The 25,963-nt window shown below is 45.0% G+C and overlaps 1 protein-coding gene across 2 annotated transcripts; it reads right to left on the bottom strand.

The window, feature by feature from the left end:
• Positions 1-47: 47 nt before the first annotated feature.
• On the bottom strand, positions 48-25,926 carry caprin1b (cell cycle associated protein 1b). Of its 2 annotated transcripts, none has more exons than XM_083762533.1 (18): positions 25,751-25,926; positions 24,872-25,039; positions 23,592-23,654; positions 23,413-23,499; positions 22,598-22,836; positions 20,509-20,591; positions 15,122-15,364; positions 14,949-15,001; positions 14,442-14,525; positions 13,997-14,206; positions 13,245-13,356; positions 12,809-12,870; positions 12,026-12,115; positions 10,161-10,316; positions 6,292-6,448; positions 5,574-5,741; positions 2,848-2,951; positions 48-1,420 (listed from the first exon to the last, which is right to left on the bottom strand). In XM_083762533.1, the coding sequence occupies exons 2-18, from the start codon at positions 25,037-25,039 to the stop codon at positions 1,331-1,333; spliced, it is 2,169 nt and encodes a 722-aa protein (XP_083618659.1). In that variant the 5' UTR covers positions 25,751-25,926; the 3' UTR covers positions 48-1,330. The 2 variants fall into 2 exon arrangements, with proteins under 2 accessions (XP_083618659.1, XP_083618658.1); XM_083762532.1 differs by having other exon boundaries at positions 25,755-25,926.
• Positions 25,927-25,963: the final 37 nt, after the last annotated feature.

Here is a 25,963-nt window from a genome sequence, read left to right as displayed (position 1 = left end):
TTGTGACATTGGTATAAAATAAAAAATAAAATTATCCAAGCCCTGGGTATGCAACACATCTTTATTGAAACTGAAGCCACACCAATTTACAAACCAAGGAAACAAGCTTCTTAAAAATAATAAAATGTTTTTTTTTCCCGAACCCAAAATGACAAACAAAAAAAGGGGGGGGGGGGGGGAGGCCTGCAGACAGGAGTCCCAGCGATTGGACCAGCGGTTTTGCAGATGACTGTTGAGTTTTCCGTACAAAAAAAATAACTTAGAAGTCTTTCAAGTTTACAGGAATATGCGAACACAGGCTCGGTAAGAAAAGACAAAAAAAAAAAACGAGAAAAAAAAAGAAACGAAAAAAAGAACGATAGGACTTTTACAGCTTGGCTTGTGTTTAGGCGAACATTATCAAAGCAGGAATACTTTGATCAATGGAGCCTATACAAAAAATAAGAGACCAGTGATGAAAAGGGAAAAAAACTGAACATTGAGTTATCTGGGGCAGATGCATTCTGGATGTGTGAATTCTTAGGCTTCTGCCTGTGTTTGATGGCCGCCTCAATGCTTTTCCAGTGGAAGTCACGTGGTTTTCCATTGGAAAAGCATTGAGGTGGCCATGAAACACGGACAGCACAGAGCATGTGGGTCTGATGTGTGTGTACAGGGCCTCAGTGGGGGTGTCGTGAAGGCAACAGGAAGAGTGGGCACTAAAGGGAAAGTGGGCACATCGATGTAAAATTGGCAATCTTTTTCCAAAAATGTTACAACTACAATATTTGAAAGGCAAGTCATAATTCCTCCAGTCTGCCACTCTGACAGAACTCACTTCAAGAATAAAGTACTCCATCATTGTGATAGATTAGTCCTCTGATGTATACTTTTTTTCACAGTTCCTGTAAGTAAAAAAAGAAAAAAAAAGAATCTGTTTTCCATTGAATAAAGCTGAAGAGCTGGATGCAGTCGTTTCCATAATCCAAAGACCATCGACTCTGAAAATGACTCTCCCCAGTTGAGGACTTGGATGCCAATTTAGGCCTAATATTTCTACAATTGCAACAAATTGCTACCAAACCCGTTTATCCAATCCTTTTGGGGGCATGAACAAGAAGTTGAAGGATACATTTTTGGTATGTTGTACCGTGCATGACAGTTCACGTCATGTATACTTACATTACTTATTTAAGACCCCTTTTTACCAAATATTTAATTTCTTTACATTTTTTGGACAAAATGGCCAGTTTTAAATCGAGGTGCCCACTCTTCCTTAGCGGCCATGACTTCTTCTTGTGTCCGTTGTAGAGTTAGTGGGTTAGTCAAAGTCATTAGGATCAGTGGTCGTTCAGGAGCGCATGGCCTGGCCGGTGCCTCGAGAGGCTCCTCTGGGGCCCTGGCTGGCTCCTCGCTTGTAGTTGCTCTGCTGGTAACCGTCCTGGAGGGAGGGAGGGAGGCAGGCAGGCACACACACACGAACATTATGACATTGGTTTTCAAAGTGGGGTCCTTGGTGGCGTCATTATGGATCCCACCGCAGCTCTAGGCAAACCCTGCTGTGATTGGCCAGTAGCAGCTGTGAATTACATTATATACAGTTCTCGTTTTTGCAACTATGCGTCGTAAACCTAACCTCAGTAAGACTATGCCTAAAACTAATTTCAGTCAAAGTATACGTAAACTTAAGCTTACCCCTAAGCTAGGGCTTTAAGCAACTCGTCGACTATTCCACTAGTCGACCTTGTTGGTACTAGTTGACTACGTAGTTGATGGGGGGGGGGGTTCCCCGTTTTTGTAGGCCTCAAGATCAGATAGATTATAGTTATACTCACCAATGTACAGTTTTTAAATGTAACTACTATAAACTGTAAACTACTATGAAAACTAGTCAACTAGTAAAAATCACTAGAAGTGAAAGCCCTACCCTAACCTCAGTAAAACTACGGCAGCCCAGGAGCCAATCAGACGGGTCTATCCTAGAGTTAAGGTGGGATTCATAACCACGCCTCCTTGGGGAATAGATCTACAAACTACCATTTGCAATCTGCAATTATTATTTTTTATACGGATTTTATTTTGGTCCACGGCTATACATAACTTTTTGAGGTGTCCTTGACATGATAGATGTTTGAGAACCAGTGCGTTGAGGATCTACTGTGATTTGAGACCAAGGACGATGCAATCTGTACATTACGTCACCAAGCACCATAACTACAGTATAACCATTGTCCATGTTATAGTTGTGGACTCTGCCAGCCACTTCAGTAACTTATTACTACCGTAATTTCCGGACTATAAGCCGCGGCTTTTTACCCATGATTTGAACCCTGCGGCTTATACAACGGTGCGGCTAATCTATGGATTTTTACAGCTAACGCAGAGCCATCTCAGGCTCTGAGCTAACGTAGCTGCGGCTTATAGTCCGGTGCGGCTTATAGTCCGGTGCGGCTTGTATATGGGATTTTCCCTAAATTTGGCTGGTGCGGCTTATATTCAGGTGCGGCTTATAGTCCGGAAATTACGGTAGTTATTCTTTTATATGCATCTTTATAGTTCCACTCGGTGTGGAATGGATGGCCTCTCTATACCCAGGTCTTCTGCACAAAGCTCTACTGCTGCAGAGCTAAGACAGAAAGCCGGCCTGTTCGGACTGGGGAAATATTATGCAATTTATCTCAGACTGTCCAAAACTTGTTTTTATCATACATTTAAAAAAAAACGTGTGAAAGTAGCTGATCTACAAGATCACGATGCGTCCATTTTCATTACTTTTGTGTGCCACTCTTGTATAACAATGTAGGAGGGGAAAAAAACCCTAATATAAAGGTTACAATAGAAGAAGAATAATGCCTATACGGAACTTACCCGCTGGTAGTTTCCGTTTGGGTATTCTCGTGGTGCGCTGAACTGAGTCTGTCCATATCCAGAGTTTGGAGTGTTGGCGAAGGGAGGCCGGTAATCGTAACCGCCTGCAATACAAAATAATTAGAAATTTTTACATTATAATTAATTTGTTCAAACCATTGTATTAAGCCATTTAGACCCGAGGACGATTCTACAAATGTCTTCTAAATCATCAGGACAGTTTTCTGAAAAACCTCATGTTTCTATATTAGTGGTTCTCAAATTATTTCATGTCAAGGAACCCCAGAAAAAGTATGAAATTGCCGACGCCCATCTGAAAATATGTTGTTCCAGGGACCCCCCAGAAGCAAGGTTGAGTTAAAAACGTTCGCCATCAGACCTACAGCGCAGACCTAATAGCAGACCTCGTAGCGCGGCACTCGGTGCCACGCTATGAGCTTTATGAGATCTGCTATTTTTTTTAAAAGTATAACACATGCTTAACCTATTTTGGGGCGGGAACCCCTTTTGGTGTTTCAAGCATTACGTTATACTTTAGCTATTGAAAAATAGCAGATCTACAAGCTCATAGCGCGGCACCGAGTACGAGCTTGTAGGTCTGTTCATTTAGAAAAATCGTGAAAATGTGGCACAAATCTTTGAATATATGCTTTCAGAGAAAACGTTTTTTAACTCAAATCTTTGCTTCTGGGGGGGTTCCTGGAACAACATATTTTCAGATGGGGGGGTCGGTGGCCAAATGCATATAATTCTGGGGGTCCTTGACATGAAAAAGGTTGAGCACCACTGACACAGAAACATAGGGCTTTTCAGAAAACTCTTAGGCCCTCATTTATCAACCGTGCGTACGCCAAAATATGGGCGCACGCCGAAATTACCGACATTTTCGGCATTTAACATTTCCGGCAAAGCTTGAAATTGAACTTGAGTAGGACAAATAGTCACGTCTACTCTTCAGCTGGCGTACGCTGTTTTTCTGTTTTACACAAGCGGAGCAGCCTTGTCTGAACTGCTGAGAGGCTGTCACAGGCATCTAAACATATGTATTCACTCCTAAAATGTTTATATAAAAGGTATGTATAATGTATATGGGCTACATGTAAAAAATAAATAAATAAAAATGTTAAGGAATACATGTGTCATATGAAATTAGTAGGAGATAAAATCGCGCAATTAAAAACAATGTTGCAAGAGATGCTTAAGCCATTTAAACAGTGTTTTGCATGAGCGCATACATGCGAGGATTTGGGCTGTCTGTGCTGAAATATTTCCATGACGGGACGTTGGAGAGTATAGTGCAGCAGTCCCAACGTGGTATAGCCTACTGTAGCCTAATCTACAGCATGAAGGCCGATGTCTTTCTTACGGTATGTGCAATATAATAAACCCGACGCGTCGCTCAATGCCAAATGTACCGTGCCAGGCTCCCAGCGCAAGTGGGAACTGCATCGGAGATATATAGGTATATTACCCAGCCAAGCAACCACCAGCCACATGAGGCTATATACGGTTTTTGCTGCACATTCATATGACAGTTGACAGCCCGGCCGGCGGCCACTGCAGTGACTAACGTCTGCGAGGCAATCTAAATAGACTGTCGAACGTCGGAACGTGCATGGTCAGTTGGTCACGGACGGACCACTGTGATAGAGAGAGACAGACAGACAGACAGACAGACAGACAGACACACTGGACAGGAGGAGCACCTGCAAAACAGCAGCGTGTGTGTGGTGTGCCTATTTGTTATTTAATTATGGTTCACAGGTTCAGGTTTTCGTTCACTAATATATCTTGTTGTATATTAAATAAAAAATACTTTAATGATTTAATATACAACTAACAACACACAGTGAAAAATTGCGATATGTGTGCGGGGGGTGAGGCGGGCAGCAAGGGAAACGAAGCGAGAGGAGAAACAGACAGCTTTATTTAATGTGTCATGTAGGTGCGTGCGTGCGTGGACATGACAGCAAGGCAAGCGAGGTGAGAGGGAACAGACGGGTAGGCCTACAACTTTATTTAATTCATGCAGGTGTTCGTTGTTTATTTATTTAACAACACACCAGTTAGTTGGGCTTGCAAGTTGCGTGTGCGTGCAGCTTGTGTGCGTCTGTGTGTGTGTGTGTGTGTGTGTGTGTGTGTGTGTATGAGAGAGGGGGGTGAGGCGGGCAGAAAGGCACGGTAACCATGGTTTCCAGATCGTATAGCAGTGGTTCAGGTCGCAAAAACGAGGGCGAGGCTTGATTTCTTAGGGCGTGCCAGATCAAATTCAGCCGTGACATTTATTAACGTGAGAACGAAATTAAGGAAGGATCAGCTGTTTGCGATCACTTTATAAATGCCGTGGAGACGTGGGTGTACTACGAAACCTGCACTCGAATTTGTGGCAGATTTTACACTCGATTGATAAATGAGGGCCTTAGGATTTGGAAGACATTTGTAGAATATGGTGTCAGGTCAAAATAACACCAAAATGGGTTAACCCATTTTGAGCGGGAACCCCTTTTGGTGTTTTAACTAAGCATTATGTTATACTTTAGCTATTGAAAAATAGCAGATCTACAAGCTCATAGCGCGCTACGAGCTTGTGGGTCTGCTATTTTTGAAAAATCATGAAAATGTGGCACAAATCTTTGAATATATATTCTTTCAGAAAACTTTTTCTTTTATTTCGACATTTTTAAAAACAACGCTCATACGTTTTGTCCAGTCCAGTCCAGTGTTACCTCTGAATCCGTTGGCAGAGCCTCGGTATCCGTTGATCATCCCCCGGGCGTTGCGCGGTCCACCGCGGGACATCCCCCCCCGGCTGTTGTAGAAGGACTGAGGCCTGCCGCCGAAGGCTGCGTTCTGCTGGCCCGCCGCCGCAGCGTCTTGGGAATGGAAGGCACCGACTAGTGGAAACATTACAGCAGTGGTTTTTTATTTTAAACGCATTATCTATTCGGCATTTAACTTTTTCCTCTGCTATTTTTAATCCCACGATTTTGTCTTTATCTAATTATTAATTAATTATCTAATGTGATCCTGGGCTCTACACACCCTCCACCAACCTAGTCCCCATATATGGGGGACAAGGGGAGAGCAACGGACTTGAACTCATGCTTCCTTCATGCCTGAGTGTCCAAGTTGCTCCTTTACACCTGACAGGGGGGAGTTTCCCTGGTTGGACGTCGTAGCGCGTGGAGGAAGGAACACGTTGTTCCGACCAGATCCTTTCCCCTCCATCAGGCGCCCCGGCTGGCCAGGGGGAGGCAGTTTAGAGACCAGGATTACTGCATGTCTTTTGTGAGGGTACCTACCCTAGGGGACACGGGGAGAACATGCAAACTCCACACAAAAGGACAGTGTTTTGGCTCCATTCTCTTGGGGCCCACTAGCCCACAGGTTGAGAAGCAGCGTTTTTTGTAGGGGGAACGGTTAAACGGTTGCACGGCTGCTCACCAGACTGCAGCTGCTCCGACGGCATGTCCACCTGCTCCACAGGGAGAGCCTGGGATTGGCCGTTGAAGCCCTGGCTGTAACTGTTCTGGTATTGGCTGGCCGGGTTCAAGGCCTCCGTCTCATTGGCTGGAGGGACCGGGGCGTTGAGGTTGAAGACCTTGAGTGGGACGAAACGAACAAAGAGCAGGATTGTGTCAAAAACGGAATCCCACGGGAAAGGCAGAGCTGGGGGTCATGGTCGGCTCATTGCAAACCAAGACCATGGATACAGACTAGAGCAGTGCTTCCCAAACCTTTTCATGTCCAGGACCCCCAAATTGACACCAAGTATCCCACGGACCCCCACTTAAAATACATGCCAGGGACCCCCAAATTGACACAATTATCCCGCGGACCCCCATTTGAAAAGACATGCCAGGGACCCCCATAATAAGAGAAGATTCTTATGGCTTTAGCAGTGATTCTCAACCAGTTTAATTTCAAGGAACCCCCAGTTTTACATGCATTAGTCTAGTCCATTTAGCTGGGGACCCCCTGGAACTCCCTCAAGGACCCCTGGGGCTCTCAAAGTTAAGGAAGGGGTTCCCCAGAATAATTAGTTATTAGTAATATAGCATCAAAATCCATTTTAACACTTTTACCCCGTTTCATAGCTCAGCTATTTAGAAATACTACATTTTTAAATTAAATTAAAACCTTTGATTTTTTTTTTTTACATTTTAAACAAAAAAAGTCTACAGCCAAATACATAAAAAGAAATGTGGAGGGGGGGGGGGGGGGTCCTTTACATTCTCGGCACTATAGAGCCACACCACGCAATGTCAGTAAGATGTCATTTCAGAATTCATGTCAAAAAGGAAAAACAGGGAGGTTGAAATACCACATGATCCAAGAATTTGGTTACTGGGTGACGTTACATTGATCAACACAAATTTCAACAAAGCATACTTTGTGTTACTCGCCAGTACAGCTGCGAAGAAAATAATTTTGGTTAATTGGAAATCTGAAAAATCACCTTCACAGAGACACTGGCTGAATGAGCTTTCATCATACTGTACCCCTGAAAAGATACTGTACAATGTAAGAAGAAGGCCTGCCACTTTTGAAAAGATATGGGGCAGGTTCTTTGAGGTTCTACCTTCAATATCTCCTCTGGGTTGATTTAGTTTGAGTTTTCTTTTATTTATATTGTTATTTTCATGTATTTATCCGAGTTGTTGCTGTCAAGAGGTGTTGTGTACATACAGAATAATGAGAGCTGTGTAGTTTTCCTTTCTGGGGTGGGTGGGGGGGGTTTGTTTTTACTGTTTTTTGTCTTTTCTTTTTGAGTTTGTCTTGTCTTGTTAAAAAAAAAAAAAAAAAAAATCATGATTCTGTAACTTGTTGTTAATATCTGCATTTTCAATAAATAAATCTTAAAAAAAAAAAAAAAGGAAAAACAGGGTGAAGTCTAAAGTCACCTACAATGGATGATGGCTTTCTATTGTCCATAAAAGTAGCAGCAGTGCTTGTTATTGTTCTATTGAATTCAGCTATATGGCAACACGCAAACAGACACCTCTCTCAGAACGCAACATAAGCACCATGACCCACTTTAATAACAGCTTAATTATTATACAGGAAGACACCAATTTAGTTTGGGTCTGAGCAATAAAAAGCAAGGCTTTTGCACACCTACAGGAGACAGGTGCGTATAAGGAGAGGGCACGGGGCCCAACAATGAAAAAGGAACAAACACCCGCACACTGTCTTCAAATGCAGTGAACCAACTTTTAGTATCTATGCAGCCTTCATAAGGCTATCTTTTTCGGTCTGAGCAAACACTCAAACCTCCTGAGCAGACATCAGCAACTACTGAGCAAACATTACGTCACCTTGACACCAACTATCCAAACGTTAGATAATGCGAAGTGAGCGCCCCTCACTTCACACAGGTGTGATCTCTTTTTTCCAAATGGTATACGAGTGAATCAGTGAATAGTTACATAAGTTTACGCACTACAAGTTACATTTCTATTTTATATCAAGGTGGTAGGCTAACAATTTTAGGAATATTCAGGTAGTCTACATCAGTGGTTCTCAACCTTTTCAGGCTTGTGACCCCACAAAGTAATCATATTTGAACTGGGGAGTCGGGACCCCCCCCACCCAGACAAGCAACAGAATGGTTCCACAGATAAATATTGTGAAAATAGCCGATCTACAAGCTCGTTGTGAACTTGTAGATCGGCGTTGAAAAGCCGCCGAGCCTACTAGTCAAAGCTGGAAGTGCATATAGAGACTGTGTACCAATTTGCGTGATGTTTGGACAAAATCTGTAGGTGTACTGTGCAAAAACTTGTTTTGCACAAAGCGGCCTCCTGGTGGCGCTATAACAGGCCGTTCTGGAAAGTTTGGGGCAGAGGTTCATGGTTGGCATCCAGGGAGTGTGTGTGCAAAATATGGCATCGAAAAACTTGTTTTGCACAAAGCGGCCTCCTGGTGGCGCTATAACAGGCCGTTCTGGAAAGTTTGGGACAGAGGTTCATGGTTGGCATCCAGGGAGTGTGTGTGCAAAATATGGCATCGACCGGGTTAACGGTGGCCGAGATTAGCTGTTCACGGACACACGGACACACACACGCGGACGGACGGAGTGCAAAACATACTCTCCCCACATGCCTTCGGCCTGGTGGAGACAATAACTGAGAAAGGAGAGCTTTCGTCAGGTATGACCTGACGAAAGCTCCTGAGGCCCAAACGTTGTTGCCCTGAGGCTGAAATCGTTGTGGGAGCCTTTTTAAAAACCGGTGTGTGGGATCTCCCCCTTTCCTTTCTCAGAAACCTCATAATCTTTTTAAAAACCGGTGTGTGGGATCTCCCTCTTTCCTTTCTCAGAAACCTCATAATCTTTTTAAAAACCGGTGTGTGGGATCTCCCTCTTTCCTTTCTCAGAAACCTCATAATCTTTTTAAAAACCGGTGTGTGGGATCTCCCTCTTTCCTCTCTCAGAAACCTGATAATCTTTTTAAAAACCGGTGTGTGGGATCTCCCTCTTTCCTTTCTCAGAAACCTCATAATCTTTTTAAAAACCGGTGTGTGGGATCTCCCTCTTTCCTTTCTCAGAAACCTCATAATCTTTTTAAAAACCGGTGTGTGGGATCTCCCCCTTTCCTTTCTCAGAAACCTCATAATCTTTTTAAAAACCGGTGTGTGGGATCTCCCTCTTTCCTCTCTCAGAAACCTGATAATCTTTTTAAAAACCGGTGTGTGGGATCTCCCTCTTTCCTTTCTCAGAAACCTCATAATCTTTTTAAAAACCGGTGTGTGGGATCTCCCTCTTTCCTTTCTCAGAAACCTCATAATCTTTTTAAAAACCGGTGTGTGGGATCTCCCTCTTTCCTTTCTCAGAAACCTCATAATCTTTTTAAAAACCGGTGTGTGGGATCTCCCTCTTTCCTTTCTCAGAAACCTCATAATCTTTTTAAAAACCGGTGTGTGGGATCTCCCTCTTTCCTCTCTCAGAAACCTGATAATCTTTTTAAAAACCGGTGTGTGGGATCTCCCTCTTTCCTTTCTCAGAAACCTCATAATCTTTTTAAAAACCGGTGTGTGGGATCTCCCTCTTTCCTTTCTCAGAAACCTCATAATCTTTTTAAAAACCGGTGTGTGGGATCTCCCTCTTTCCTTTCTCAGAAACCTCATAATCTTTTTAAAAACCGGTGTGTGGGATCTCCCTCTTTCCTTTCTCAGAAACCTCATAAGCTTTTTAAAAACCGGTGTGTGGGATCTCCCTCTTTCCTTTCTCAGAAACCTCATAATCTTTTTTAAAAACCGGTGTGTGGGATCTCCCTCTTTCCTTTCTCAGAAACCTGATAGTTTGGTCTTACCGTCTGCATGGACTGGAATGGCGCTGCGTTGACGTTGATGCCGCTGCCCACGGCGGCGGGGGGAGGAGCTTTGGAGAACGCTGGCGGCGTCTGCGAGGCGGCGGGGGGGAGCGATGTGGGGGGAGGGGGCTGCTCTGAGCCCAACGACATGGAGGGCTGAAGAGGGCAGAGACACACGTGTCACATACAGTACATACTAATGCACCAGTGTTGTTGTTTTAGTTTTAGTAATGAGTCTTTTGAATAGTTTTCCTTTAGTTTGTCGTCACATTTTAGTCACCTGGAATTTCTTAGTGTTAAGTCTAGTTTTGGGTGATTTAGTCGACTAAAATGTATTTTGGCGGAACTTGATGTTGCGGAACTCGTAATGACTGATTTTACACTTGCTGAAAATAGCCGATCGACACGTTGTGAGCTTGTAGATCTGCTATTTTCAGCATGCAAACAAGTTTAAAATGACTTATACTCTTGTCCACTATAGTCCCTTCCTAACATTTTAGTCTAGTTTTTATTTGTTGACACAATTGTCAGTATATTTAGTCTTAGATATCATAGCTTAGTTTTCATCTAGTTTCCATTTAGAGTTTGTCAGTGAAAAAAGGTAGTGGACGAACAGTTAGTTTTAGTTGACAAAAAACAACACTGTACTACAACGCAAAACGTGGACATGTGGACTGGGCTTAACACTTTCAAAATGACACACAGGCCGTTTAACCATTAACTTCCCTTATTTGCAGTTGAGCTTGGTGTTGTAACATCACTGTCAACTGAGCCACTCCACTGCTCAACAGGTTTTCTTCACAGCCATGTACTGTAAATGATAGTGGATCTACAAATACATTTTGGGGCGGGAACCCCTTTTGGTGTTTTAAACATTATGTTATAATTTAGCTATTGGAAAATAGCTAAAATGTATTTCAGAAAACTGGACGATTTAAATTTTGAGGTCAGGCCTAAATGGGTTAAATTCGTATCAAGGATTTAATCCCAAGTTGGCCCACACCCTTTTCTCCCTCTACACCAAATGTCTTTGCCCGAAAGTAGCCAATCTACTGTAGATCTGCTACTCTCGAGCTCACAATTCTATCACATTGCGACTTTCTATTTTCACAAGTCTTGACCATTTCCCTCCGTTTATGCCATGCCCGGCCGGAACAGGGCCGCTATACTACATGTCCATCCAGTCCACCAGACCTGGGGCTATTCTGTTCTTACAGAACGGTCCATTCCACCAGACCTGGGGCTATTCTGTTCTTACAGAACGGTCCATTCCACCAGACCTGGGGCTATTCTGTTCTTACAGAACGGTCCATTCCACCAGACCTGGGGGTATTCTGTTCTTACAGAACGGTCCATTCCACCAGACCTGGGGCTATTCTGTTCTTACAGAACGGTCCATTCCACCAGACCTGGGGCTATTCTGTTCTTACAGAACGGTCCATTCCACCAGACCTGGGGCTATTCTGTTCTTACAGAACGGTCCATTCCACCAGACCTGGGGGTATTCTGTTCTTACAGAACGGTCCATTCCACCAGACCTGGGGCTATTCTGTTCTTACAGAACGGTCCATTCCACCAGACCTGGGGCTATTCTGTTCTTACAGAACGGTCCATTCCACCAGACCTGGGGGTATTCTGTTCTTACAGAACGGTCCAGTCCACCAGACCTGGGGGTATTCTGTTCTTACAAAACGGTCCATTCCACCAGACCTGGGGGTATTCTGTTCTTACAGAACGGTCCATTCCACCAGACCTGGGGCTGTTCTGTTCTTACAGGAATGTGAAACTTTCAGGCCTTGAAAGTTCACTGATAATCCATTCACAGAAAGGTGAAAGTGCCTCAGTGGTTTGTTCACATAAATTACCTCGATTGGATCGATGGGTTCTGTCGCTGCTCTAGAGTCTGGTGTGTGAGAGGTCTGGAACATGGGAGGAGGAGTGGAGATGATGGCAACCTGACAGCCATAGGGAGCAAGTAGCAACGGTTACTCAAACTTTTTTTTTTAATTATTTGTATCCCACGATTTTGTAACCCACTTTTCTTTTCACCCAGTGCCAATTATCTAATGTAATCCTGGGCGCTACACTTCCTCTGCCAACCTGGGGGGGCAGCGGACTGACCTCATGCCTCCTTCTATGCATGAGGAGTCCAAGCTGCTTCTTTTCACCTGACAGAGGGGAATTTCCCCGGCCAGACGTAGCGTGTGGAAGGGACACGTTATTCCGACCAGTTCCTTTCCCCTCCATCAGGCCCCGTGCCCTTACGGTTACTCAAACTTGTAGAACAATTTAATTTTAATGAACGACAATACATTCTTAACAGAACTGTATTAACAGAGCTGCTGAACGACTTCTGAATGAATGAAGTTGCTGAATGTTAAATATACATGTTGGCCTATTATTGAACAACTTATTATTAAAATGATTTACCCGTGTCTTATTAAAAGATCCAATTGAGCCATGTAGCTTTAATTACATGGCTGGACATTACTTGCTAAAGAGAAAGTGGACATTACTTGTTAAAGAGAAAGTAAGATATGAGACAGATGATTTGGGTGAATTATTTCCCCAATACAATTAATAAATCACATTTCCCATATTGTAATATATCGTGGAGCTCTACAGAGCCCGTTTGTGAGTGTACTCACTTGCGTTGGCTCAGGTGGGACAGAAACAGGGTTGGGTTGCGAGAGTCGAGATTCTGGGTGAACTGAAATGGAAAGGCAACGAGTGCATTAAACACACACCGCGAGACATGATGGCCAAAGCATCTCTGGGGATCCCCAGACATGGCCAAAGCATTTCTGGGGGTCCCCAGCCAAAAACCTCGTAAAGATCTGGTAGTTTTTAACTCAAATCTTTGCTTCTTGGGGTTGCGGTCCCTGGAACAACATTTTTGGGGGTCCTTGGCATGAAAATGTTTGAGAACGACAGACATAGAAACATGGGTTTATCAGAAAACTGTCAGGATTTAGAAGGCATTTGTAGAATCTTACTCAGGTCTAAATGGGTTTGAGAAGGACCAGCACAGCTGGACTACTGTGCAATCAGTAGTATTTGGTGCAGTTGTTGTGGTCAACATACCAGGAGGACACACCATCTGTGGCAGGTCCATGTTCTGGCCTGGTTTCATGGGCTGAGCGGACACGATGGCCGGATCCATGGGCTGTCCGTCAAACAACTCCAACATGGAGTCCTGAGAGAAACACACACACACACACACACACACACTTAGCCGCACAGCTACAATACAGACTATTTTCAGCCGGATTATCATGATACGGAGCTAGAATTACGAGGCATTGACTCTCCAAAAGGTAACTGTAAACATCGGCAGCGACCGTAACTTCTTGAGGCCTATTAATACTCTGGATTGTCTGTGGTGAGGTGACCACCGCTCCGGTGGTGAGGGTGACCACCACTCCGGTGGTGAAGGTGACCACCGCTCCGGTGGTGAAGGTGACCACCGCTCCGGTGGTGAGGGTGACCACCGCTCCGGTGGTGAGGTGACCACCGCTCCGGTGGTGAGGTGACCACCGCTCCGGTGGTGAGGTGACCACAGAGTGAGTAAAAACAGAGAGAAGGGCTGGGGAGAGCAGTGGTTTGCTCTTCACCGCGGCTCAGTGACGTCATGTTGTAGTTTCGGTTGTCACCTCACCACCGAAAATATTAAGACTATGAATAACGCTTTATAATGTTAACTACGGCAATAAAGGTGTTAAACCACTTCCCCCGGGAGCACCTATCGGGCGCAGATTGTTCACATTTGTTCAAAGGAATTTAAAAATGTTTTGTCATAAGATGACGGCATGCCGGTGGTGCGCCGCCCGCCTCACCTGCATGAAGTTGTACGTCCCCTGCATCTGCTCCATCAGGTCCTGGACCACCTGCTTGCGCACCACGGGGTCAGCAGGGGGCGCCACAGCAGCAGCGGGTGATGATGTCAGCGGGTGGGCGGCGGTCTCCAGGGGGGCGGGGGGAGGAGGAGGGGTGGTCTGGACAAGGCGTGGCTGCATGGCGCAGACCGCCTGAGAGGGAATGGAGATCTGAGACACACAGACAGACAGACGTCAGGGTAAAGACATCTGACGGACGTTGCACCCCAAGCACTTTTTCTGAGGCCTCAATCGCACTATTGAGACGGCGGTCTTGTCCGTGTCTTGTCCGTGTTTTAATGGCCACCCCCAAATGCATTTCCAATGCTAGTCACATGGAAATGCATTGGGGCGGCCATTAAACACGGACAAGACAGTGCTGTGCAGTGTTACTAGTGTAGCGTACCTCCGTTTCTGACGTGGTCCACTCGTCTCCCTGCTCCTTGTCACTACTGCTGAACGCGTCTGGAATGAACTGTCGGTTTACAAACTGGACAGACAGACAGACAGACAGGTCACACATGGGGTGCATACTTAGTTTAGACTAGTCATTTGTTAGACATGGGGTTAAGGTTAGGTTTAGGTGTGCTGCCCCATGGGAGGTTAGGTTTAGGGAGATAGGTTGTAGTTGTAGGACTAATGACTGGTCTAACCAATGACTAGTCTAAACCAAGTACTGTCTAAACTAAGTACTGCACCCGGCACACATCACCTTGACACAATCTCAACCCGTTCCATTTCAAGGACAGGTCTGCGTTCATGTTTGACACAGACGCGTCGTCACCATGGGAACCAAAAGGCGATGGGAACCTGTCGCCGGCGGCTGTTTGCTTAACGATGTTGACTGCTACGACGATGGCGTCACAGCCCCTCATATAGAGAGGCAATGAGACAAGAGAAGAGAGCTGCTCACCTCTGTGGCTTCCACCTCAATGGGTTCTGTGTAGTCCTCTATGATCTCCACTTCTGTGGGTAAAAGAAACCCCCAAAAACAACAACAATTCAGCGTATTATTCCTTGAAATAAGTAAAAATAGAAGTGTGGTTGGTTTGGTGTGAGACGGATTGAAAAGAATAAGATAATGACCTGCATCCACTGTCTGGTCCTCGGCCTCCGAAGACTCCACTGCGACCGGCTCCGTCTTGACGGCCACGGCCGCCAACTCCTCTTCCTCCTCCTCCTCTTCGTCATCTTCGTCCTCCTCCTCTTCCTCTTCCTCCTCCTCCTCCTCCTCCTCCTCCTCACACAGGCCGTTGTGGTGACGAGGAGGTGCCTTGTCGAAGTAGCCACTCTGCACCACCTGCTCCAGACTCTCTTTGAGTGCTTTGTCTACGAGGACAGGAACACATTTAGAGGTCAATGGACTGTGGTATTTAAAGGAGTCCTTCAATTCATAATCAGCTGTGTTAGAGAGGCCAAGCTGTTGAATACAGAGTTAAGCAGAAGAAACGTACTGTAACTGAGAAGCCGTCTGCCTTGCTGAGATTACTATTTGACCCAATAGTCTGTTAGCGAGCCAGGTGCAGATTCTACCGAGTTCAGAGCTGAGGGCCTTTTCAACCTGTAGTTTGTTCCTGTCTGCCAGTGCACAAACAGGAACAAGTTACAGTCACAAACTGATGTCATGTCGTTTTTTACATATATTAGGAACACTAAAGGCCCTAGTATGCTTCCTTGTGGAACGCCAAAGCTCACTGGGAGAGGGGAGAGTGATCCATTCACCTCCACCAACTGTTCTCTCCTCTCCAGGTAGGATTCCATTCAGCTCACTGAGGTGCTATCAAAACCAATTGCTTTTAGCTTATTAATCAGTATGGAGTGGTTTACTGTGTCTAAAGCCTTTTGGAGGTCCAGCAAAGTTAAGTCAAAGGGAAATAGAAATGTGTCCAAACTATATAATAATAACCTTGGACCAGACTCAAATTCACATCGTAAACGTAGCAGAATAGTACATTTGTAGAAAAACAAGGCAGGTTCTGAGGGTACAGGATTTAGTTCCGACATACTATTGATCCGAAACCTCAAACCTAACCATAACCGCAAGCACGGAGCAGCGCATGTTGGACCATCGCATTTTCGCATCGCATGTTTCCGCGCATCGGACCTTCAGTGTGTCAGATCTTCGTGTGCATCCCAGGTTCTGCTTGCCGAGTTTCCCACCCCGCTCTCAAAGGGCACCAACGGACGGCTGCAATTTGAAACTGCCCCCCGTAATCCCCCACCCAGCCCTTTTTCCTCCTCACTGTATACATTTTCTTTTAACTCCTTTATGATGATGATTTCCAGTTTTTTGGTTATATAGAAGTGTATATTGGTACGTCTTTAAATGTTATGATGAATTGAACAAGGTGGACCCTCTTGTAAACAAGTGTAGTGCTTTATTGGGTCGTCCACTCACAGTTAACAGTTTTTTTAGTTGAGTTGTGCTTGAAATGTACTGTAATTCTGCAAACTGTTAAATACTTCAAACAATTCCTGTTGTTCCTGTTGTACTGTGTGATGTATTTGCCAGTGTACTGTACAAATATTGAACGACATATGTATGTTGTATGCATCGCTAAGTTCCCAATGAGTGAAGTAAGGCATACACGACATCGACGCATTTCTCAACAGCGCTTTGGTTACAGCTAGTGATCTCTCAATAGCCATTAGGACTACAAATATAGACACCATGATTAGACTACAAATATCAGACACGGTGACACTGCGAATATAGACACCGTCACACTACAAATATAGAACATTAGAAACCTAAGAATCTACAAGGCAAACGGGGGCATGTCTTCATTCAAAAGCACAATCAATGTGGGCTCTGATTCAGACAAATCCCATTGGGAGAGGTGATTATACCCATTTATTTAGTTTGACAAAGACTTTAACCCATTTAGACCGGACGTCGAAATTAAAAAAATGTCTTCTAAATCCTGACAGTTTTCTGAAATACCTCATGTTTCTAGGCCAATATTTCATGTCAAGGATATTTTATGTAATTGGCCGCCGACCCCCATCTCAAAATATGTTGTTCCAGGGGCAACCCCAGAAGCAAAGATTTGAGTTAAAAATCGGTCGCTCTGAAAGAATATTCCAAGGTTTGCGCCACATTTCCACGATAAAAAAATAAAATAGCAGACCTACAAGCTCGTAGCACGCCACTCTGTGGCGTTGTAGATCTGCTATTTTTCCAATAGCTAAATTCTAACATAATGTTTAAAACACCAAAAGGGGTTACCGCCCAGAATGGGTTAAAGGGCTGAGGCTGCTGAACAAAATTTCTACTAGATCAAAATGCAGTTAATGCACCCTCCCTGACCTGAACAACAACGATACAGATCAACTTACATCAACCACACTGTGCTCTGGCTTCTCATGCCATGTATTATAAGATACTGTCGGTTCAGGAGCTATAGCACGACGTTTATAACCCCCCCCCCCCGGTAAAAAGATACTGTCGGTTCAGGAGCTATAGCACGACGTTTATAACCCCCCCCCCCGGTAAAAAGATACTGTCGGTTCAGGAGCTATAGCACGACGTTTATAAACCCCCCCCCGGTAAAAAGACAGACAGGCAGCACAAATAAACCTCGACTTTAATCTCTTTGTATTGCAAGACATGTACAGTAAGTAGTAGGAGATTAGAAACTCAGGCTAGATAAATGTGGTCGGGTCAAAGCGTCGGTCAAAACCCAAAGCACCGCAGCTGCATGAAGAAAGTATTCCCCCAGGCAGTGACCAACTGGGATCTCCTGGCCGAGAGGAGGTTACCGGGGGTTTCACAAATTGAGACCCTGGTCCCACATTGTGACTGACAGGCATCAGTGTTCAAACGGAGACCCTGTCCCACATTGTGACTGACAGGCATCAGTGTTCAAACGGAGACCCTGTCCCACATTGTGACTGACAGGCATCAGTGTTCAAACTGAGACCCTGGTCCCACATTGTGACTGACAGGCATCAGTGTTCAAACGGAGACCCTGGTCCCACATTGTGACTGACAGGCATCAGTGTTCAAACTGAGACCCTGGTCCCACATTGTGACTGACAGGCATCAGTGTTCAAACGGAGACCCTGGTCCCACATTGTGACTGACAGGCATCAGTGTTCAAACTGAGACCCTGTCCCACATTGTGACTGACAGGCATCAGTGTTCACATTGAGACCCTCCCACATTGTGACTGGCAGGCATCAGTGTTCAAACTGAGACCCTGTCCCACATTGTGACTGACAGGCATCAGTGTTCACATTGAGACCCTGTCCCACATTGTGACTGACAGGCATCAGTGTTCACATTGAGACCCTGTCCCACATTGTGACTGACAGGCATCAGTGTTCACATTGAGACCCTGTCCCACATTGTGACTGACAGACATCAGTGTTCACATTGAGACCCTGTCTGTCCCACATTGTGACTGGCAGGCAATTGCATCAGTGTTCAAATTCCCTCATAGTTAGTCCCCTAATAGTTGGTCTTCTGTTGTAAAGCTCTCTCATTGTCTCTTCCTGCAAGATGTACATGTTTTTAAGCCTGTTAAGATAGCATAAAAATAAAAATAAAGCATGATTTTTAAAACAAAATGTGAGACACCAGAGGAGTTTATAAATGATAGCCGAATAGGCCTATGGTCTAATATGACATCAAGGCATTTAATAGCAACTCAAGTAGTAAGTTGCTAACCCGGTACTCCAGTATCGCTTGTGTGGGACAACTTGTCCCACACAAGCGATACTTCTGCCCCTCAAATGAACAGTTTGGATCTGGTCACCCTAGGTGTGGGACTGTGTGGGCGTTGTGACCGATTGGTGTCTACTAGCCGGGTCGCCACCAATATCCTATCCTACATATCAAGTCTCCCCGCTCCTTAGAGGCCTTTAAGACTTTACTTAAAACCCATCTCTTCTCCCTTGCTTTCCATGTTTTACCTAAGTAATATTTGTGTTGCTTTGATTTTGTTTTACTATTTATGCTACTTGTGTTGATTGTATGTTTGCCTCATGATCGTGTACAGCACTTTGGTTGACATTCTGGTCTTTGTAAATGTGCTCTAGAAATACATTTGATTTGATTGATTTGATCCTTACGTGGCTCCAGTCCTCTGGCCAGTAGGAAGCACGGCCACTGGCACCGTGCCCGGCTCCAATGCTGAGTCAGGCAGCTGTGGGTGTGCGGTGTGTGTGTGTGTGCGTGTGTGTGTGCGTGTACGTGTGTCCAAAGGCTGCTGAGAATGCAGCCACACTCCCAATAACCCCACAGGCCCCTCATTTACATGATTGAAATCAGCAGATGCTACACAAACCCATTGATTCACAAGGTGGGAGAATGTGAGACAGCAGAAAGACGGGAAAAGTGCTTCATCTTGTACGTGACTGGCAACGCTGCCACAGACAAGTAACCATGGGTGAGGAATCCAACACAGCGTCTCTCAGGAGACTAGTAACATTTAACCATGGGTAGGGAATCCAACACAGCGTCTCTCAGGAGACTAGTAACATTTAACCATGGTTAGGGAATCCAACACAGCGTCTCTCAGGAGACTAGGAACATTTAACCATGGGTAGGGAATCCAACACAGCGTCTCTCAGGAGACTAGTAACATTTAACCATGGGTAGGGAATCCAACACAGCGTCTCTCAGGAGACTAGGAACATTTAACCATGGGTGGGGAATCCAACACAGCGTCTCTCAGGAGACTAGGAACATTTAACCATGGGTAGGGAATCCAACACAGCGTCTCTCAGGAGACTAGGAACATTTAACCATGGGTGGGGAATCCAACACAGCGTCTCTCAGGAGACTAGGAACATTTAACCATGGGTAGGGAATCCAACACAGCGTCTCTCAGGAGACTAGGAACATTTAACCATGGGTAGGGAATCCAACACAGCGTCTCTCAGGAGACTAGGAACATTTAACCATGGGTAGGGAATCCAACACAGCGTCTCTCAGGAGACTAGGAACATTTGCACAGCAATCGACTTGTCGTTTCCTCCCCCAATTCCCCAAGAGGCAAAACATCAAGAATCTGTTGTAGACATACTATTTGTCCGACTGTCATTACACCATGCTTTAGTTCCGAACTTCCGACATACTATTGATCCGAAAACTCAATCCCTAATCGGATCTGCATGCGCACCCCTGACCGACAACCTACCTCAAACCCTAACCTAACCAGAAACCTAACCAGCTCGTACCTCAGACATTGGAGAAAAGTCTACAACATATTGTTAGTATAATCTACAGTATATATAAAAAAAGCACAGAGCACAGAGCAGCACATTTTCGACCGCACGTTCGACTGTTGTTTCCGCATGTCGGTCCGTTCGTTGGTGTGTCTAATCTGTGTGTGCATCCCCTTACAAGGCGACGTCCCAACTCGGATTTCTCCGACTCCAACTACTAAAGAAAATACCTCAAATATGCCCCGTTCACTTTAGCCCACATGGAAAAACAACAAGAAATCCAGCTGGATTAGACTTACACGTCGTTCCAACTACAGCCTTGTCTCTGGCCTCCAGCAGGTCCCACAGATGTACGGACGCCTCTTCATACTGCTCGGAAAGCCTGCAAGGGTCCAGAGCAGACAGGTACTTAGTTAACCCATTCTGACCTGAGATCAGATTCACACGAGGTTTCCGCCGGACACACACTGGTCTGATGAACCCATTCTGACCTGAGATCAGATTCTAAAAATGTCAGTCTTTTTTTTTAGATTTTTCAAAAATAGCAGACCTACAAGCTCGTATCGCGCCACTCGGTGGCGCGATATGAGCTTGTAGATCTGCTATTTTTCAATAGATAAAGCATAACATGATGCCAACACCAAAATGGGTGCCCGGTCAGAATGGGTTAAGCACAGAAGATTCTCTTCTCCAGAGTGACTTACAAGTGTGAAATCAGAGTAAATAACTTGAACCCTACTCAACAGCAGGGTAACTGGTCAATTAAAAACCTATTTAGGACTGAGGCCGATTCTAAAACTCCATTCTAAATCCTGACTTTCAAAAATTACAAAAATGTTATGGTGCTATATACGGTACATAGCGACAAGAACCCCAAAAGGGGTTCCCGTCCAGAAGGGTCAAAACACCAAAAGGGGTTCCCGTCCTGAATGAGTCAAGTAAGTAGAATGGAAATAATATTCAAAGTAACTAGGATACGAGGTAAACATCAAACCTAGAGTCTGTCTAAACAACATGCCGTCTAAAATACATTCTTAGCAGTTGTGTGATCAAGCAAAACAAATCCAATTAACAGAAAACATGTGAACAAGGAACCAATAACGATCTGGACAGTTTAATCCATTTTGACCTGAGGACGATTCTACGAATGTCTTCTAAATCAGTTTTGACACAAATCCGACAGTTTTCTGAAAAACCCATGTTTCAAGCTCGTAGCGCGGCACTATGAGCTTGTAGATCTGCTATTTTTCAATAGCTAAAGTATAACATAATGCTAAAAACAAGGGGTTCCCGCGAATCCCGCCCAAAATGGCTTAACTAGCATCATTCAAAGCGCAGCAGTTAAAGTACAGTTACACATTGGGCAAGAAAAAGTCTACATACAGCAGGGTAAAAGATATCACACACACAAAGCCATTGGGGCCCGGGAGTGATACAAGAAGAGAGGAATGCCGGTGGGCGATAAGCAGCACCAAGGGGGTGATAAGCGGCACCAAGGGGGTGATAAGCGCCAGTATCAGAAAAGCTGCCGTTACCACCTAAATGCTGGGATCCGATGGCATTTATGTGTTATTTCACAACAGTATATTTTGATTGCTTCAGTTATAGTTTATACTCTTACTGTACTACTTACATTATTATTTTTACTAACTTGCAGCTGCGCTTTAACAATTATTATTATTATTATTATTATATATTTTTTAAGATATTTTTGTCTGCCTTTATTTTGATAGTTGACAGGAAATGAGGGGAGAGAGATGGGGGAGTGACAGACACGCAGCAAAGGTCGTCGGGATCGTCGGAACCTGCGACACGCTGTCAGGCTAGGATTACCAACCTAGGTTTCCGGGCCACACTTTTAACAGTTATTAATGGAAGTTTAATGTATTCATAGATCAGTGGTTCTCAATCTAATTTTAATGTCAAGGAGCCTTACAACTCTGTTGGACCTGTGAGGGTCCATTTGGAACCCCCTCCTGGTCCCCACCTAGATAGTTTTTAAATGACACACTGGAATCGGATCGGTACTCGGCATCGACCCTATAACACAAGGGTATCTGAATCAGTAAGGAGAAAAATTGCATCGGTACATCTCTATTAACCCATTCTGGGCGAGAACCCCTTTTGGTGTTGGCATTATGTTATGCTTTAGCCATTGAAAAATAGCAGATCTACAAGCTCAGTAGGTCTTGTAGGTCTGCTATTTTTGAAAAATCGAAGAACGACTGACATAGAAAGATAGCTTTTTCAGAAAACTGTCAGGATGTAGAAGACATTTTTAGAATCTGATCTCAGGTCAGAATGGGTTAATAACCGGTGCCAAATGTTAACTAGTGGTCCCTTCTCTGAATTGCATTGTAGTAAATCCCGACGTTTATTCAGACCCACCTGACGTTCTGATCGCGGTCGGGTCCCACCAGCTTGTAGAATTCGTCCAGAGCGGTGAGGTCGGGGTCAGAGAGCAGCGGCGAGCCCCCGGCACCCTGCCTCAGCTCCTGCCGCACGCCGTCGTCTCCCAGGCGGTCCAGGACGTACTGGAGCTCCAGGACCGACTTCAGCCTCTTCTGTTCGCCCTCCTCCCGCTTCAGCTGGTCTCGCCGCGCGCTCTTCTTCTGCGTCTTCTGGATCTGGTGGCGAGAAACAAAATGGTAAATGGTTCCATTTATATTTAATCCAGGGCGCTTTACATAGATTGGTGTGCATTACATTCACCCATTCACACACACACAAACCATGCAAGGCACCAACCAGCACATCAGGAGCAATCAGGGGTTCAGTGTCTTGCTCAATGACACTTCGACACCAACTCTGGGGGAGCCCACAGGGTTCGAACTGGCAAACTTGCGTTTACCATCCAGCCACTCTACCCCTGAGCCACTGCCGCCACAAAGAGTAACGAGACCAGGAGGAAAACATAAATGGGATGATTCTGGTGAAATAATGGAGTTTTATATTAACTGTACAATATGTAAATACATTGACTACGGGGAAATAAGCCTAGATCATAGCCAGAGCACTGACTGACTCTGTGGCAAGTTTGGAGGCAACTGGAGTGCTCGCCTCGTGAGCTGGGAAAAAGCCGTCGGCGTGGGCAGTCTAGTTGTAGGTGTAAGATCATGGACAAAAAGGTATCGATATAATAATCCAACAACATAATGTTGGATAGTCGCAGCCCTACAGAAGAGGTTTCGTCCAGATCTTACGTCTAGTCCCAACACATGGAAGTTCTTCTGCAGCTCTCGGGCGAACTCCAGGTTGTGGGCGATCTCCTGGAATTTGGTCAGCGCCTCCTGCAGAGGACCAGAGAGAGGAACGTTGAGTTAGAGGACTCAGTCCAACACACAGTTTGTAATGTTAAGAAAGAGTCTGAGTGAGAACCCACCAGCTGATCCTGGTTGAGGCCTTCCCCTTTATTCTTCTTGGCTTGATAATCATCCAGCTTGCCCTGGAACAGAGAAATACAAAATAAACAAAATAAATTTAATGAAGCCCATGCATTGGATAACACATCGTCTTTAACCCATGAAGACCTGAGGCCGAATCTACAAATACCTTCTAAATCAGTGCCAAGGAATGTCAAATTGACATGTATTTGGCCACGAACCAAAATCGGGAAAAGTTTTGTGCCAGGAAAGAGAGGATTCCGTAACCTTCGGCGTATGAAGGTGTGTGCGTGTGAATGGAATGCACAATCTATGTAATCTAAGTGCTTTGGATAAAAGCAAGCACTATAGAAATGCACTATTTACCATTTAAGATTTGTGTTAGATTTCTCAGATGGTTTTTGGCATCCGTATTTTAGACATGCCATAGGCAGAGGAAAGCTTTTGCACACCTAGAGAAGTGGCTTAGGAACAGGTGCGTAGGCAAGTGCATAATCAATAATGAAATAGAAAAATACGCCCCCGGTCCGCACACTGTAGATCTGCTCGGTACAGGAGAACATATTTATTATAAGAACGTCACGCCTGAAGGTGGTCTGGAGTCTGTACGGACAGAAACATTGCCTCTATAATACATGTGTTCTCCTGTACCGAGCAGATCTACAGTCTGCGACTGTGCGGGCGTATTTTTTCATTACATTTCCATCTATAAATGCACCAAGTCTCTGTCTGTCTGTCTGTAATCCACATAACTCGGGAAGCGTTCGCCCCACCGACTTCAAATTCGACACCAGCGTTCCACGTCACCACCACAGGGGGTGCAGTGCCCGGTGTCGAGTCGGTCGGCCCCAAGGTTGTTCGGAACTGCCCCAAAAAGGCCCCTGCCCAGGGCCCTTATATGGAGCTGGCCTGTTTTGACGACATTCTGACATAAAAAGGGACGGTCATAATATCTGGGTGGGGCATGCATTTCACAGTAGGCCAGTGCCCAACGGGAACCACTGTAGATGCCCCACGGTACCCGTGGTACCACTCTAGTTAGAGTTAAACAATTAAGACATAAGCAAATACAAAAAATGTGCAGATCTACAACATCACAACCTGTCACGCAGTCACGTGCATTTCACAGCGAGCTTTTTGCAATTTCTTGAGCTACACTGTAGATCTACAAGCTCACAGTGCATAAAGCTTGTACATCTGCTATTTTTTAACATTTTAGAAAAATCTTGAATATTGAGACTCGGCCTCGGCCGGGTCTTATTATGCGTTTCGTATTGACCTTTTTCTTCTCCATGTTGCGAAGCTTCTTTTCGATGACGCCCAGCACCTGCTTCAGCACCTCCGATTGTCCACCCAGCAGAATCTGGCCCACGGCCCCAGGAGCGGACCCCACATCTGGGCTGGCAGTCTGCGGCGCAGTCCCGTTCCCGTTCATCGCCGAAGGCATCTACGGATTAAAGAACAGACAGGTGGTGGTAGTGATGATGATGATGGTCTATCTCTGGGAACAGACTCGGTCGGGGCTGGGCCACATTTTCAAGATGTTTGAGGGTAGTCTGACTTCAATGCCAGCCGAGGGTTACAACTTTGTCTGAACATGGTTTTCCGTTTTGAGTCACAAATACTACTGTTGCAATTATTGTGATTAATTTATGAGTGCAATTCATCCAGAGATAGCTCAGCCCAGACATGAGATTTCACACTTATGTAAACAAAGGAAAGGAATAAAAATGCTTTTTAATATGATTAATATGCGTTCCATGCCATCTGCAGTCTCTGATCTTCTCAATCTAAACGGGAAGCATGTTACCTGAACTGTAGTACAGTACACGTACAGTATGTCTTAATTGTAATAACGTGTCTGTAGTCATTATGATGACTGTTTTGTCATACCTCTGTCAATCGAGCACCACATCAGCCCAAAGACAATGTTAATTGTTAATCCTAAATAGACAATAAAGCGATTTTCTATTAGGATTCAGACATTATTGTACTGAATGGGGGGGCGGTTGTTTGTCAAACGGCCCCCGGGCAGCGCTAACTGTAGCGCGGCTACCCACGTTAGCATTACATCCTTGACTTAGCATCCCTTTGCTAAACGCCGGGCGAAAACAAGCTTGGCTAATTAAACGCACATTTTTACAGCCCCCACACGTACCGACCTTGTTTTGTTTCCTATCCGCGGAGGAGACTGCTCTAGAAATGAATCGAAATGAGGAAGAATTGTCGTTGTTGTTGTTTTTTTGTGTAGGGGTTTTCTTTATTTTGTTGCGTTTTTTATTGTATTTTGGTTGTGGTGTTCAGTCTGGTGTGGGATCCGCCCCGCCGGCCTGCCTCACCGACAACTGAGACGGTTCGAGAGGCGAAGCGA

Source organism: Protomyctophum parallelum, assembly GCF_964188405.1.
Source record: "Protomyctophum parallelum genome assembly, chromosome: 4".
Lineage (NCBI taxonomy): Eukaryota > Metazoa > Chordata > Actinopteri > Myctophiformes > Myctophidae > Protomyctophum > Protomyctophum parallelum.
Note: the sequence above shows the minus strand (reverse complement) of the source record. Positions and strands in the feature narration are given on the sequence as shown.